Raw genomic sequence first — 16,638 nt, 5'->3', positions numbered from 1 at the left:
GGTGGCAAACCAAACCTGCCCTCCTTGCCCAATGATTTGCCAGCCTCCCAGTCTCTAGTGTTCTAGCTCAGCACTCCCCTCCCCATTTCCTCTTCTTCTCTGTCCCACTCTCTGTTCCAGTCCTGGGAGTGGAAGAGAACCAGAAAGGTCACAGAGATGGGCACCCTCCCACCAATCTGCTGCCTGAGGGGACCATTTCAGTCTGTCTCATAGATGGGCTGATCCTGGGGTTTGGTGTGAAAGGGAGACAGAAAATAAACCTCTTCTATGAGGCACTATTATGCCACCTTGAGACTTCCCCAATAACATGTCATGCCCCAATCAGAAGATGCCAAGCTACCAGAGCCCTGGCTATTTTCATACCTTGAGGGCACCACAGATCTCTACAGTATCCGCCTCTTGCACAACACTGATTCGAAAATCAGGTGTCTGCATCAGCTCCTTCAAGATCTGCCCCTTCTCTAGGTTCTTGCAGCCTACAAAGATGCAAATTTGGAGCATAAGCAGAAAAAGGATTGTTCTTTTCACCAAGTAATATGTGAGTCATACCACTGGTCCATCTCTAAGCCATTTCTGTCTGCCCTGACTGGCAGCAGCTCCCCAAAGCTTGGTATTCTTCCAATCACTTGCTGCCTGGGATCATTTAACTGACAAAACCAGAAGCTGGGGGTCTCTTGCATGCAAAACAACTGTTCTGTCACTGAGCTAGGGAGCCTCCCCATGAAAACTGGCAACTTCTTTTTCCACGTTAGAATCTACTTAGGCTACAATACTATACATATTTACCTAGGAGTAAATTCCATTAAACTTAGTGGGGCTTATTTCTGTGTAGACATGCATAGGATTGCAACCTTAGAAATGCAGAGGGATGAGTGGACTGGTGCTTTAGGGCAGGGGTCTCCAAACCCTGGCCTGGGGGCCAGATGCAGCCCATGGTAAGCCTCCTCTAGGACGTGTATGTGCAACCTCCTGATTTTAGAAATGGGCTATGTCAGAATGCCAGATGCAAGGGAGGGCACCAGGATGCAGGTCTCTTGTTATCAGGTGTGCTCCCTGGAGCATTTGGTGGGCCGCTGTGAGATACAGGAAGCTGGACTAGATGGGCCTATGACCTGATCCAGTGGGGCTGTTCTTATGTTCTTATCCGGCCCATGGCCAGCCTCTTGTCCCCTGAAAGCCTCTGGCCCACTTAGCCAAACATGACTGGAAGTATGCTCTGGTTGTGTCTGGAGGGTGTTCAAGGGCCAGCAAGGTTGAATGAATGAGCCCATTCATTCATGTATTCACTCATCTAAATTCCATTTCTAATTTATTTAAATAAATTTTATATTCAAATTTTTTTTCCGGCCCTCAACACTGTGCCAGATATTTGATGCGGCCCTCTGGCCAAAACGTTTGGAGACCCCTGCTTTAGGATATAGGGGAGAAGTAGAATACATCAATGTAGGGATCAGGACATCTTGTGTAAATGGAGGAACTCTTCTCAGAGAGGAACTACTGGATGCTTAACAGATGTCATGGAAGCTAGAAGAGGTGGTGATTTCTTAGCAGGATTCCGAACAGTTTTGCCAATTGCTGAAACTGCATAGCCTCTGCAGTCAGCCTGATACTGAACCTATTATTTATTTATTTATTTCCCACCTTTCCCATGCTGAAGCAAATGCCCAAGGTGGCATGGCTGATGGTTTCCCCATCACCATGATCAAGGTTGTCAAAATCCGAGAAACAACTTTCAGCAATTTATTTCAGCTTACGTTTTCATGGACTAGAGTCCACTTCATCTAATGCAAGTAGGCTCAATCTAGCCCACGAAAGCATACGTGGAAATAAGTTTTCCTTAGTTTTTAGGTGCTACAAGGGTCTTGGGGGGGGGGTTTGCTTTGTTTTTTGCTGAAACTGATGAACATGGCTACCCTGCTAAAGTTGTGAGCAGTCTGGGAAACTGTGGCTTGCACTGGAGGTGTCTGCAAGCTTGGTGGGATGCAGGACAGATGCTTGAGGAAATGGCTAGGACTCGCTAGCAAGTGGGCTCCTCCTCCTTTCAATACCACAATAAATCTTTTCAACATCTTTTCAACATCTTTTAATTTTTTACAGGCCTGATTCTTTTATGACTTGCTGCTCTATGCTCTTTTTACCTTTTTACTACTTGTTATCTGACTACTGTTTTTAAGATATGTGTTAATATGCTTTTATCTGTTTTTAAATTACGCTGTTAATCTGTTTTTTAATTATGTTGTTTAATCTGTTTTTAACCTGTTGTAAGCCGCCTTGAGTCCCTTCGGGGAGAAAGGCGGGGTAAAAATAAAGTTGTTGTTGTTGTTATAAATCACCTACCATCTCCCTCCTGTGGCTGCATCTACATCTTTGTATTTTTCCCTCTACTGGAAAAGATGTTGCTCCCTAAGAAAGTGTAGGCAGACAACAGCCACTGTGGTTCCAGTTGAGCAAATACCCCTTGAATATCCATTCTTTGCTTTAAGTGGCAATTGCGTTTGCTGTGGGTAATCTGTGATTCCTGCAGTAAACACAGGAAGTGACAACAGATGTGCATCTTTAAACCCCTGTGTATATTTGTAGGGGAACTGCAGCCCAAGCAGACCTGATCTCAGGAAGGAGTCTGCAGGTTTTTAAGGCCTTGTGCCTTGGATTCATTAAGGTTACCATTTCTTGCTCTGGATTGGAATATAGCAGGAAAGAATGAAGCCACAACTTCTCCTGCCCATTCGCTTCAGGGCCCTGTCTGCTTTCCACCTGCTGGATTTCTGCTGGCCACAGCAGTCAAAGCAAATATATGAAACACAGGATTCGGGGTGGGGTGGGGGGCAGATAAGAGAGGCAGCTGCCTTATCTCCTGCTGCATTATGTTATTAAATGTTTATGTCTAAGATAGGGACAACTTTATCACCCATGCTTTACCAACAAATGACTTGGTGTACCCACAGCAAACACAATTGCTATGCAAACTACAGTGCTGCTCTTAGACAGTGCTGCAGCAGACTAAACACGCCTGGTGAGATTCAGTGGCACTTGTAAGAGAGGACAGTTGAACAGCTCACAAACTTGGGATGAGGGACACTTAAGGAGCATGGTCAGAGCGCATTCCCCCTTCCCCGCCTCTTGCTTTCTTTAACAGTAAGCTAAAACACCTTACCGATGGTGGTCTCACAGAACTTCCCATCTGCCACTTCGTTGGCAATGTTGGCCCCCATCAGCACACTCATCTCAATGCCCAGCTGCTCTCGGATAATGTCAGATATCAGCTTCAGCCCATCGGGGCCTTCATCCACACCCTGAGGGGCAACCAAGAAATAGATTGTGCCAGATCAGTGGGATATCTTACTTGTGCCAGTCCTTAGCCTTGCACCCTATGGCCTGACTGCTCAGCCCAACTCTGCTTCAGCAGGGCAGCTTTGGGCCTCTCAAATACACTTCCTTATGATAATATCCCTGTATTCACTCAGTCACCTACTTAACACATGAAATATATCTCAGTGTTACAAGTATTAGCCAACAATTCAAGAGAGACTGTGTCCGTGAAGAAAGGAGATGCACTATCCACAGTGGTATTCAGCTTCCTCAGTATCGATTACACATTCATTAGATCACATTAGATCAAACTCTGCATAAACCAATCAAATACAAGCGCTGCCCTTGGCTTCCAGATTCATCACCACTAACATGGAGTAAAATTCATTTTAAAAGATAAAAAAACAAACCTGAAGTATGGTAGGTGTGTGATTAAAAAGTATTGATTGACTACTAATCTCTGTTCACTGATTTTTAATCTTGCTGCTATGTGGTCATGAGGCTATTTGAAGCAGGCCTCAACCATCTCTATGGAAGAAGCATTGCATGAAAACAATCCATTATCTAAGAGCTGGAACAGCGCATATACGATGCTGTCTAGAAACAGTATGATAATGGACAAGGTTCCCAAAATGTTGGACAGTGCCAATAATGAACAGAAACTGAGGTTCTCAAAATATTTGTGGCAGTGGTTGTCATAACATACTACCTGGAACCTATCCAAATTAGGAGACAGGCTATGAGACCTCCTGTTCGATTATGATTGGTTAATTGCTAATGCTTGAAAGGAAGAGAAGTGGTGCGAAGGGTACCAATTGCCTTCTTTCCTTAGGCTAACAGAACTTTGTATTTGCCCAGTGCTTTGACAGTGCCAATGAAAACTTCCACAGGCCCAATCTATAGCTAATGAGAAGACATCTATCTACCAGCTGCAATGCCATGTTCTGACCCTCTCCCATTATTATGACTCTCCCATCCTTTATGTCTCTCCCATCATATCTGCTCTCAGTGCACCCAAGCAAACTCCTCCAGAACCCTCCTAGTTAGTTGCAGCTCCAGCCAACCACAGCTGCCCAGAGCAGCCCCCAGCCCCACTCACACCTTGATGAGTGAGATTCCTAAGGCTTCTTTCTTGATATGGCCTTTCAGCTGGTCACAGAGTTTCCCGATGAACTGATGGGGCACTACAAAGATAAGGATGTCCGCATCGGCAGCAGCCTTCACCACATCGGGCACTGCCACCTACAGCAGTTGGGGAAGGAAGATTAGAGCCATCAAGATGTAGTCCTAAACAACACAAGGAGGGGGCAGCATCCTGATTAACTTATGGGAAAGTTAAAGTGGGTAGGCGGAAAAAAATGACAGCACAGATAATCATATGATCATAATCAGGGCTGTATTTGTACTGAAGAAAATCCTCAGCATTCTGCATGAAGCTAACCAAACTTTCAACAAAAGCTGAAGGGATAATCTTTACATATTCTGCAAATAAAGCAGCTTCCTATAGTTTTTCAGCTAATCATTGGGAGGGGCATGAACCTATTTACATGGGAAGCACTGAGGCCTGAAAGTTGCTCACATACTTCCATAACTATTAGAAATTTGCTTTAACAAAATGAAAACAAAGGCCATCAGAATGCTGAATTCTGTACCCAATACCAAAGACTGTGCTTGCACAGGTACGCAGCTTAGATCATAACCCCTCTAAATAAGGTGCAGCGCAATCCTAACTTACGCTGGAGCAGACAGGCCAGCGGACCTGCACTGTATCCAATGCAAGTTTGGGGGCCAGAAGTGACACAAACTGAGGCAAGGGGAAAACCGTTGGCACAAATGACTTATGCCAGCCTAACCTGGGGGTTAGGATTGCACCCATACTGAGCTCTGCAAGTCAGATACAAGTTGTATTCATATTTGGGTTGAGGGTTGTATTGGCAGCAGTTGTATTGTTTTATGTAAGCTTTTCAATCAAACAGTGGTATTGATGGGGTATTGATCAATTTTCAATCAACAGGGGTATTGATGCTTTGAGTAAATTATTTAGATGCCATCTCCTTTAACCAGCCTTGATCAATCCAAACTCCTTCCATTCCTCCTCCCCTTTTCTTATTTTGATCATGGTGTGGTAACACATTTGCTCCTGCTTCTACTTTTGAGGCAACCAAGCAATAGGGATTCTGTTTCACATCCATTTTATTGTATGCCTTTCTCACTGCCCACCTTGGACAGACTTGATCAGACAGACTTGGCCCCCCAACCTGATGGCCTCCTATAAGATGATTGCATGTGCTTTATACCCCTGAAGACTTTTGGGCTAAGCACTGCCAAATTTATTATGGAGCCTGGCCATCTCTGAAGGCATTAGATGGCTCCAGCTCTTGGACCAATGGTGTAAAAACAGAGTGATCCCCAAAATGTAGAAGGTGGTCATCTAGAAAAGTTTTTAAGTGACTGGGAGGTAAATTTAGATTAAATATTAAGAACATTCTCAGTTTTGAGCAATTGAACAAGCTGCTCAGGAAGGGTGTAGAATATTCCTCATTTGGAAGCATTCAAGAAAACATTGGCTGGCATCCTTGCTAGAGCTGACTGATCACCAGAAGATCTCTAGGACTTATAGCTACTAGGAATTTCAATAGAGAATACCTTGATAAATAGAAAAATGGTGCCAAGATGAGCTCTGTTGTAATCGACAGATAAACAGCAGCCCAACACACAGAAATTAAGCAGGTGAGGCTTCCTCCTCCCCCAGCCCCACCCACCTCATTATCTCTACACCAGTGATTTTCAACCTTTTTCATCTCATGGCACACTGACAAGGCACTAAAATGGTCAAGGCACACCACCAGGTTGCTGACAACTGACAAGGCACACCATGCTCAGTGGGGCTCACATCTCCCATTGGTCCTATTAATAAATGACCTTCCCCCAAATTCCTGTGGCACACCTGTGCCATGGCACAGTGGTTGAAAATGGCTGCTCTACACCATGAGAAGCATCACTTGCTTAATTTCTTTCCATCAAGCTGCTGTTGCCATCATAGGAGCACTCCCAGTAAACATTTGCCAAGAGATTCTTTTAAGTACTTAATATCTTGCCGCTGAACGAGATCTGCTGGACATCATCCAACCTCGTGAATCCATCTAGCAGCAGTGAAGCCAGCTGGCAGAGGCAGCCTTAATGTTCAAGCAACCTTTTATTGTTATCTATTAAGATGCTCAGGGCCCCATGACATTACCCAAGCATCAGTCTGCTGCCTCACATTTTTTTCCCTTCCCTAGCCTGCAGTGCTCTTGTGTCAGCTGTGATGTAACCTGTGTCATGATACGAAACTGATACCTAGGAACCAATACCTAAGATACCTAGAAACCGATACCATCAATTCGAAGATGATGGAATTTGCATGGAACTGTAAATCCTAGACTGACTACAGTAGAGCACTCATTTCTAGGGGCCCAGAAGATCATCTGAACATGGGGAGGGAGACATAGACAAACAGTAACATAGAGAAACTTGCACAGGGGCACCAAATCTAATAAATCATAATGTCTTTTCTCTCTTTGGACTCCCAGCATTTGGTATCCAAGTGGGTTTTCCGACACTCCGGTAGTGCCAGGAAACCAGATCACTTAGCAAGAGAGAAGGTTATTTATTACATTTGTTACCAAGGCAACTTGTTCCTTGATCTTTGCTCTGCTGGAAGATGCCAGCAGTGCTCTGTTCCAGACCCAACAGTAGGAAGGGGGGGGATAGGGAAAGACAAATCTGCTCTAAACGGCCTTGCTGCTCTTCTAATCTCACCCAGAGCTTATCTTTATCAGTCATGTAGCCTTGTTGGTATACTCTTCCTTAGATGTGGTTGCATGTTAAGATGCAGGGGAGTGCCAGTCTGGTAGTTTCAATAGGGTCTGCATCACCTGGTGTGGGAAGCCAGCATGTCACCCCATGATGAACCTTCTCCCATGCAGTGGGCAGGGCAACACCCCAGCAGTGGGCATGGTACTAACTACACCATTGCTCCGCCCCTGCTGATTTTTTATCTATAACTTTTGATAGAATAGAGATAATTCAAGGTTGTTTATTTCACTGCATTCTGTGTGAGCTTACATATCAAATGATATGTAACACGATGGTATTATTTGAAAATACCAAGATTTTAAAAATTTTGGTCAGTAGTGGTGTCACCCCCCCCCGTGCGTGTCACTTGGTGTGTCCCGCACTCCCCCCAGTGACTCCACTGTGTCAGTGCAAAGTTTCACAGTCCCTACTTTGAGGGTTGTGTACAGTTTGCACTTCCATGGGAATGGACTAGTCAGAAGCTTTAACCCAGCCATCCAATGGAGTTTAAACAAGAAAGGTAGAGCTCCAGCTCAAAGCATGCAGCACTATTCCTGGACTGCCCCTTCCTGGACTGCACCCGCTCAGTATGTCAGTTGGGGGAAACTTCCTGTTTGGATGCTTGCTCACATGGGGCAGCTCCTTATCAGGGCCAAGAGCATTAGCTGAGCTCTGCAATCTTTTGCAGCCCCATCTGGTGGGCAACCTTCAGTCTCGAAAGACTATGATATAAGCCTACAGCACCCAGTAGTCCCAGGCAGTCTCCCATCCAAGTACTAACCAGGCCTGACCCTGCTTAGCTTCCAAGATCAGAGGAGATCGGGCATGTGCAGGATAACAGTTGCTGCAGCTTGGACCAAGTTTAATCTCAATCTACAACCCAGGGACTTGTTTTTGGTTTGATGTTCTACAGCCTTCTTTTGCCATAGAGAGCATCAAAGAAGGGCGGCAGGACTCCTCTAGCTTCAAAAACTGTGTGGGTGAAGGAATTGGGATAGACTTAACTGGTCATGCAGCTGTTGAAATTTCCTTTCTTACACAACTATTAGAAGCAGTGGCATCGCTGGGGGGTGCAGCCCGCACCAGAAAGGCGCACACAGGGAAGGTGACATCTCTACTGGCCAAATTTTTTAAAATCTTGGTACTTTTTAATAATACCATCACGTTGTGTATCATTCTATGTGTAATTTCAGGCAGAATGTAATGAAAGAAACTGTGCTGAAATCAAAAGTTATAGCCAAAAAACCAACAGGGGTTGGGCAATGGTGCATCGCTGTGCCCATCGCCCTGCCCACTGCATGGGAGAAGGCCCATCATGAGGATGACGTGCTGGTCTCCTGCATCAGGTGATGCAAACCCTAGTGACGCCACTGATTAGAAGTACAGGGGCCCTGTCCTCCTCGGCATCTGGCCACCCTCTCCCTCACTTCTTGTTCTTCTCATGTCTTTTTCTCTGATTTCTTCATTAAAGAAAAAAGGGAGGGCAATCCACCATAGGTCAGGTTTGACTCAGTTTTGGATCCTGACCAACTGAAGATTAATGGTCTGAACCTACTCAACATGCTGGTTTCCATGTACAGGCCAACTTGTACTGTATGTGGTGAACTATCTCAAAACAGTATCTTGCTCTCACCCTCTGAAGTTGCACGTTACTCAAGGTGCACGCTTCATTTACCGCATAATACTTCCAAGGCAGGATCAGGCTGTGGTGAAACACCGTCCTCTCCTGATGCCTCCCCAAACCCACAACTAACAGAGCCGGTATGCTGCAATGATTGGAGTGTTAGGTTGTGAAACCCAAAATCAAATCCATGCTTACTAAGAAGGTCACTGGCTGGCCTTGGGCACATCCCTATCTCTTAGGAGGCTGTTGCAAACCAAAGCATTGCAGAGTAGGGATGAAATACAAATTTAACAAAGAAAAAAAAGATTGCAGGGAGGTGCCCTACATGTGGGCAGTATGAGACTCATTTAGAAATGGAGACAGAACTTCCAAAGACAAATGAGGGTTTGATGCCCTGCATTTTCCAGTTTTCCTGGCCACCTCTTACCATTCCCCCATTTTATATCTCCCTATATTCTCCCCCACAACATTCAAAACAATTTAAAATGCCCAAGGACAGTTCTACAGCCCTCAGAAGCAAACACGCAAGTCCCTGAGAGGTTAGAAAGACTAGGTTCTTCCCAGTAAGATAAAAAGTACTGGTCAAGCTGGTAGCAGACCAAGCTGATTTCACTGTGGGGAAAAAGCAGGAGCCAAACTGCACAGCTACACTGAGAGATCCTTACCAGCACGTTTCAAGCCATCTGACTAACAAAATCACGAGCAGAAATACTCCAACTGAGGCAGAGAACTGTTCCCTTTGCAAAATCAGTGTGTTCTGTTTCTGTCACAGTATCACCTCCCCCTTCCCCAAATCCTTGCCCTGTTGCATTGATTGGATTTAGTTCCTTGCTTTCCATTTTTGGATACTGATGTTGCCTCCAATTTTCAGAAACACACTAAAAGATTAACAGTTCCAATTCCAACAAAAGTCCATTGTTGTGCATAGGTGGGAGTGAAAAATAAGTCAGATTCTCAACATCAGACACAATCCAGCCAAAAGTGGGGCATATTTAAGCCCTGACAGGAGATATTTAAGCACATCCTTCACTCTCCCCTTGGAACCAATGGGACTTCTTAAAAATGCTGTGTGTTGCCTGGATCGTGCCTCTTTTAAACATGGGAAATATACACTGAAATCCTTTTAAGAGTTTTGGCCATTTCTAGACCTGAAACCACAGAGATGAGCATAGGGGGACACCCTTGTCCACCTCTCAAAGTAGAGGCCACTTCAGCCATAAGCCTTCCCAGAATTTATCCTGGAGTAGACTAAATGTCACAATATATGAATACATGAAGTTGCCCTCTAGGGCATTTCTCCTCGAGCCGTGTATTGTCTACTACACAGACTGGCAGCGCTTCTCCATGGTTTCAGATCAGGAACTTCCCTAGGTCTTCCTTCCTACCTACTTGGTGTGTGCTCTACTGCCAAGCTACAAACATCTTCCTTACATCTATAGAAAAGCGCTAATTTCTCTTCCTGTTGACCTCCTCTTAGTTATTTTACAAAATAACTGCAGAATCACTTGCAAAATGACCACTCCTTGTTTGACCTCTGCTGAGTTTTGCAAGGTTTACTATTTTGGAGCACTTGCAAAAACTTAAAGGAGGTTCTTGCAGTCGGAACCCTTGCAAAAACTCAGAGGTCAAAAGAGGCATGCCTGTACTTATTGCTGCTTGGACTGGGTTGTTCTGTACCACAGAGATGGGTGCAATGCCAGTTTCATCTTTAAGGAAAAGGCTATAGCATTCCTGTAACAAGTCTGAGAGAAGTCACTGATTTTGGTCACAGAGATTCTCAGTTATTTATGAAGCTCTCTACGTGAACATGGGCAAGCCATCATCTCAGCCTTGCCACACCCAGAGCTGGGTTGAATTCCAGAACCCTCAGTGGATAAAAAAAAACAGTCATTGGATACCAAACCAGTGGAAAAAACGCTTTAAAGACCCACTTTCAGGTTTCTTGCGCCTTCATTGTCGCTCCAGAATGCATTGGTATTGATGCTCTACCTCATTCAGCCAATATATGGGGTGGATAATGGAATCTAATGGAATGAAATCATTCCATTAGTCTAGTGGCTGAATGTGGTATAGCATCTATACCAGGGGTGCTCAATAGGTGGATTGCGATCTACCGGTAGATCGCGAGGCAAAATGAGTAGATCGCGGAGCCCTGTCTCTCCAAACTGTTAATATGTCAGTTTCGTCTAGTGACTAGATGAAACTGACATATTTAGCTGACAATAAACTGAAACTGACACTTTAGCTGCTCTTCAGGCATGCAGCAACAAAACTGACGAAACTGACTAGACTCCAGCAGGGGCTCCATACATTAAAGGGGGTGTCTGTCAGACGCTTCCTTCCCCCCTGGTAGATCTCCAGGCCTTGCTGGGTTTCAAAGTAGCTCTCGAGCCAAAAAAAGTGTGAGCACCCCTGATCTATACCAATGCATTCTGGGGTGACAATGGAGGAGCAAGAAACTCGTAAATGAGTCTTTAAAGCAATTTTAATCCTGAGAAGCTTGCAACCAGCACATTTTAACAGCACAAAAGTAGGCAATTGGATTTTGGTGCTTTTTTCCTCATTACAAGGCATTTAAAGGACAATCCTGATATCAGTGGTGAGTCAAATCAGTGGATGCCAAATCAGTAGATAAGGCATGACCTGTACATGGAGAAACTACCGTATTTATCGGCGTATAACACGCACTTTTTCCCCCTGAAAATAGGGGGCAAATGATGTATGCGTGTTATACGCCGATGTCCAGGGAACGGAATCCTCTTTAAGGGATCCCGTTCCCAATAGTGCCTAGCGGCGGCGCAGCATCGTGACGTGATGTCAGCGCTGCGCCCGCCGCATATTATCACAGCCGCTGGCAGCCGATGTCCAGGGAACGGAATCCTCTTTAAGGGATCCCGTTCCCAATAGTGCCTAGCGGCGGCGCAGCGTCGTGACGTGATGTCAGCGCTGCGCCCGCCGCATATTATCACAGCCGCTGGCAGCTGATGAATATGGTAAGTGGAGACCCTTTCTTTGGGGAGGGGAGGGGGAGGGATTGAGGTGAGGTGAGGTGGGGTGGGGGAAGAGATGGAGGTGAGGTGGGGTGGGGGCAAAGAAATACTTATTTTTTTCCTGAAATTTCCCTCTTAAAATGAAGATGCGTGTTATACGCCTGTGCGTGTTATACGCCGATAAATACGGTATGTACCCACCCACAGCTTATATGGAGACTGATTACTGTGACAGACCAGATTATTCAAACACGCTCTATTTGAGGCAGTAACTAAAGTCCATTCAGAATCCTCAGTTATTGCAGAATGCCAGGTGTCATGACCAGGTCACTCCACTGTTATGCCAACTACACTGACTACAGGTTCCTTTCTGCTCAATATATGATTGCTTAGCTGTGGCCAAACTTGCTTAATGTAAGAGCCACAATCAATTTCAGATGTTGAGAGCTGCACTATTTAAGAAGCATTTAAATTCTTAAGTACATTTACTCACCATGAACTTATGTTTTAATCCAAAGGACTCTGAGCTTATGCCCAGTAAATTATAAAGCATAAACATCTTATTTACCTTTCATATTAATTGTGATGCAAAAAAGGAGTTCACCCAACATATTTCCAAGAGCTGCACATTATACAGTCAAAGAACTGGATGTGGTTTGTGAGCCGCGGTTTGGCCACCCAGCTCTAGTTGTTGCCTTGGAAGCCCTAAATAGCTGAGGACCAAGGCGATCTGATGCCATATTATGCTGTAGTTTTTGCTCTGTTCAGTTTTGTTGTGGTCATGTTTTTAATGGTTGCTTTATATTCTGTAAATAACCTTGAACACCTGCCTTTGGTAGAGGAGAGGCATGGTACAAATATCTCAAATAAATTCTACCTTAAAGCAGAAATCTGGCAATTTCTTAGTATCTCTGCAGGCCTTGAGATTCGATTCACAGTCAGTCTTTCAGAGCAAGAGGCCTGCTCCAAGAGGTACATACTGACACACTATTAAAAGGGCAGAGAGCTGTACATTTGGTGAATCATAGAATGACGGTTGGTAGATAGCAACCATTTGGATCCTGCAGCTCATGCCAAATATGATTCAGGGATACGTTCTAAGCCTAATGGCAGAGATGGAAAGGCAGGTTATGCATTGCCTCATGGCCACTGGATGACCAGAGCAGTGCCACCGGATTCCCTCCACCCACACCTCGCTTCCAAACGCACCACATTAGGTGGCAGCTTGTGGCCCGGCAAATACTTGACATTCTCATGCTGTGTATTGATGATCTCGGTGAGTTTCTTGCCCCCAATCTCTTCCTCAAAGACCCACATGTTCACCGTGTTGTCAAACTTGTCCAGTTGGCCTGCATTGCTGCCCACAATCTTAGCAATAGCTGAGCCCCTGCAGAGGGAAGAGAAAGAGCAAAACTGTCAGGAGCACAGGGTCTCACTTCTGTGTGGGGTTACAGAGAGTACACAGCAGAGGGTCTCACATTCAGGGCCCAAGAGAGGCGGGGTGCAGGGAATAAATTGTACCCAGGCCCAGGCTCAAAAAAGGGGGGCAGAAGCCAAAGGAGGGTGTCTGAAAATTTCCTGCAATCTTACATTTTCTGATCTCAGTGGGACCTATGAGAGGGGGGTGCAGGGTTTCATTGTACTTGGGCCCCGGGTCAAAGAAGGGCCCAGGAGCCAAAGGAGGGGAGCTGGGAGATTTCCTGGAATCTCAGAAAATGTTTGCATAATTGCAATATGTTGCAATAATTGCAACATATTGCTATATAATTTGCAATAATTATTATTATTATAATATATATATATATATATATATATATATATATATATATATATATATATATATATATATATAAATATAATAACATATATAAAATTATTATAATATATATAATATTGTAATAATTATATTGCAATATAATTGCAATAATTGCAATTGCATAATTGCAAAATGTTGCATAAATTGTGTGAAGACTAGCATTCTCATTTTGTGTAAGGTTACATAGTTTTATATATTGTAAATTGCAGAAATGATGATCCAGTGTAGAAGTGAGGGGCCCAAAAGAAACTTTGTACCCCCTGATAAAATTCCTCTCAGAGGCCCTGCTCACAGCCATTTGCTGGAGTACCAGAATTCTAACTAGGGCCATTACTTAGTACAGGGGTTAGACAACCGAAGAACCAGGGTGGTGTGGCAGTCAGAGCATCAAACTAGGGCTTGGGAAACCTAGATTCAAATCTCCATACAGCGAGTGGGCCTGGCCCAGCCAACAATTCTCTGTCTATCTAACCCAGCCATTTTCAGCCACTGTGCCATGGCACACTGATGTGCCACAGAGGGTGTGCAAGTGTGCTGCAGGAGTTTGTGGGAGGATCATTTGTTAGTAGGGCCACTGGGGGATGCGAGGCCCTGCTATCAATGGATGTGCCTTGTTAATTGTCAAAAAACTGATGGTGTGCCTTGACAATTTTAGTGCCTTGTCAGTGTGCCATGAGATGAAAAAGGTTGAAAATCGTTCGTCTAACTGCTTCACAGGGTTGTTGTGAAGAGAAGAAGATGAAGACATGAACACTGCCTGAGCCTTTTGGATCAGGGCCTTCCCAAATGCACTCAATGCCACATTCTAAGTTCAAATACACGGTTACGCCCTTAAATCAGTTTATTTTTCTTCGAAAAAATGTGAGATTTGTCAGTGCAGTTACTATCTCCCTGTTCAGGAAGTCCATATGTTCAAAATTAGAAAAAAACTGGCACTCTTACTTAAGGACTTCTAAAACTAAGACAGAAAAGGGAAGGAGAACCTAGAACATCAAAACTCTACTGGCAGTGGGGGGGGGGGGTAGAAACTTGGTTTCCAGACCTGTGCTCAATATATATGCTTAGCAGCACTTTCATATTTTGTAGAATTTCACACCTCCATCTGTGTATATGAGAGAAGAATGACAAGAAGCTTGTTTTTTTTAACCTCTCAAGCATGTATAAATGGCTGAGAGTATAGCAGGCTCCTGGGCAGTGGCAGTATCAAGGGGGGGGCGCAATCCACCCAGGTGTTAAATATGTCTGGGGTGCCAAATGAGCCACTGAGCGACTAGAAGACCTGGTCTCCCCCAGGGATCTTGAGGCAAGAGGCCAATCTACCCTTTGTTTCACTTGGCCAGTAGCCCTGGCCTCTATTGCGGGGGGGGGGGGGGGAAGAGAAGGTGGAGGCCAGATCTACTCATGACTTCAAGTGCCCTACCCTGGGTGTCAAATACCCTATGTATTTCACTGCCCCCAGGTACTGGGGCAGAAAGTGTTCCATGAATGAGCAATCCTTAATTATTTGTGTGTCCCCATTCTTCCTCAAAATAAGGAGCTCTTGGTTCTCTCTCCCCTTTGCTGGTCACAACAACCCTGCAAGCGAGGCTAAGAGAAAGTATCTGACCCAATGAGCTTCATGGCCAAGTGCAGGTTTGAACCTGCATAGCCCCAACTCTAGTCTGATACTCTGACCACTATGCCTCACTGGCTCAACAGACGGGGAGGTCATCTGTTTGTAAAAACTGCAAGAGATGAGATTCCAATTGGATATAGGGGGACAAAGTTCCTGAGGGCAAGTGCGGTTTGGCAGTGAAACAGATTGCTGAGGGAGGTGGTGGACTCTCCCTCACAGGAGATCTTCAAGCAGAGGATCGACATGGAGATGCTCTATGAGGAGATGCTCTATGCGGAGGCTCCTATGGGGTTGCCAAATGGTCGGAAGGGGCAGCCACTCTGCACATGCTTGCAACACTCCTATTCACATGCTGCACAGCTAAGCTCCAGAGACTTAGCTAAGCTGCACTGCTCATCAGCTCCAGAGACTTGCCCTTCCAAGTAGGGCCTGGCCCCTAGTCAGGGTTGGAGAGGTGGGTGGGCGACTCTTTTTCCAGGGTGGGCAATTAGGTTTATATCTACTGGTGCGCAAAATTAAAGGATAAGTATGGAGATCAATAAATGTGAGGATGGGGAAACTGCTGACTCAGGGTGGGTAATGCCCACCCTGACCCCCCTCTAGCTACGACCTTGAGTAGGGCTGGACGTGCCCGTCCAAGTAGGACACTGTGGACTCCAGGAGAAAGGGAGCAGGCTGTGGCTTCCAGTGGAACACACGGGACCTTTTCATCTGATACACATTCAGTACTCAAAAGTGTGCCATAGACGACTGCACAACGAAGAGGCAAACAGGGGCATGTGCCATGCCAGGGCCAGTCAAGGCAAACTGACCCCGTGGGACAGCACAGCAAGCTGTTGCCACTTGCTATAACCAGGGAAACACGTGTCTCTGGCACGTTGGAAGCTGCTGCCTTCCACCTAGTCAGATCTTCACGGGTTCACCCACTTAAGCAGGGCTTGACTGGCAGCGACTCTCCAGGACTTCCAGCCCTAGCGGGAGACACCAGAGACTCAACTTTGGAAGCCCCGTGTTGCAGAGCGCACGCTCCACCGCTGAGCCGCCAGACCCAGACCCAACTCGTGGGGGTGGCATTCCCACGATCGCAGCTCAGCCCGGGGAAGGGGCTGCCCTCCCCCCTCACTGGAGCCCGGCTGCAGGAGGAGAAGCCCCGGCAGCAGCGACACCTGTTCGCCCAGATCGCGCTCTGGCTGCTGGGCTCTCCAAATGCACGCCCCACCCCTGCCCAGAGCAAGCTGCGCCGCGGGGGCCGAAGCGCGGAGGGCACCGCACGGCGGCTTCTCCTCTCCTGATGACCCGCGCAGGATCTGCAAAGCCACCCTCCCCCTCTTCTCCTTTGGGGTCCCCCCCGCGCCCCCCACGCACCAGTTGCCGGAGCCCACGATGCAGACTTTCTTGCCACCCATGATCGCGCCCGTCCGCCCAGCCGCTGCCTTTGCAAGCTCTC

General features: G+C 46.0%; 1 protein-coding gene across 2 annotated transcripts in view; it reads right to left on the bottom strand.

The window, feature by feature from the left end:
* GPD1 (glycerol-3-phosphate dehydrogenase 1) overlaps positions 1-16,638 on the bottom strand; it is a 22,603-nt gene extending 5,965 nt beyond the window's left edge. Inside the window, exons 1-5 of one of the 2 annotated variants that reach the window (XM_066616713.1) lie at positions 16,557-16,638; positions 12,970-13,147; positions 4,411-4,551; positions 3,155-3,293; positions 364-476 (exon numbers count right to left, since the gene is read on the bottom strand). In XM_066616713.1, the coding sequence (XP_066472810.1) occupies positions 364-476; positions 3,155-3,293; positions 4,411-4,551; positions 12,970-13,147; positions 16,557-16,597 (612 nt within the window). In that variant the 5' untranslated portion in view covers positions 16,598-16,638. The remainder of the gene's footprint in view (positions 1-363; positions 477-3,154; positions 3,294-4,410; positions 4,552-12,969; positions 13,148-16,556) is intronic. The other variant, XM_066616714.1, reaches the window with a different exon arrangement.

The sequence above is a fragment of the Tiliqua scincoides genome, chromosome 2 (assembly GCF_035046505.1).
Source record: "Tiliqua scincoides isolate rTilSci1 chromosome 2, rTilSci1.hap2, whole genome shotgun sequence".
Taxonomy (NCBI): Eukaryota; Metazoa; Chordata; class Lepidosauria; order Squamata; family Scincidae; genus Tiliqua; species Tiliqua scincoides.
The sequence above is the reverse complement of the archived record's forward strand: the minus strand, read 5'-3'. Positions and strand labels throughout refer to the sequence as shown.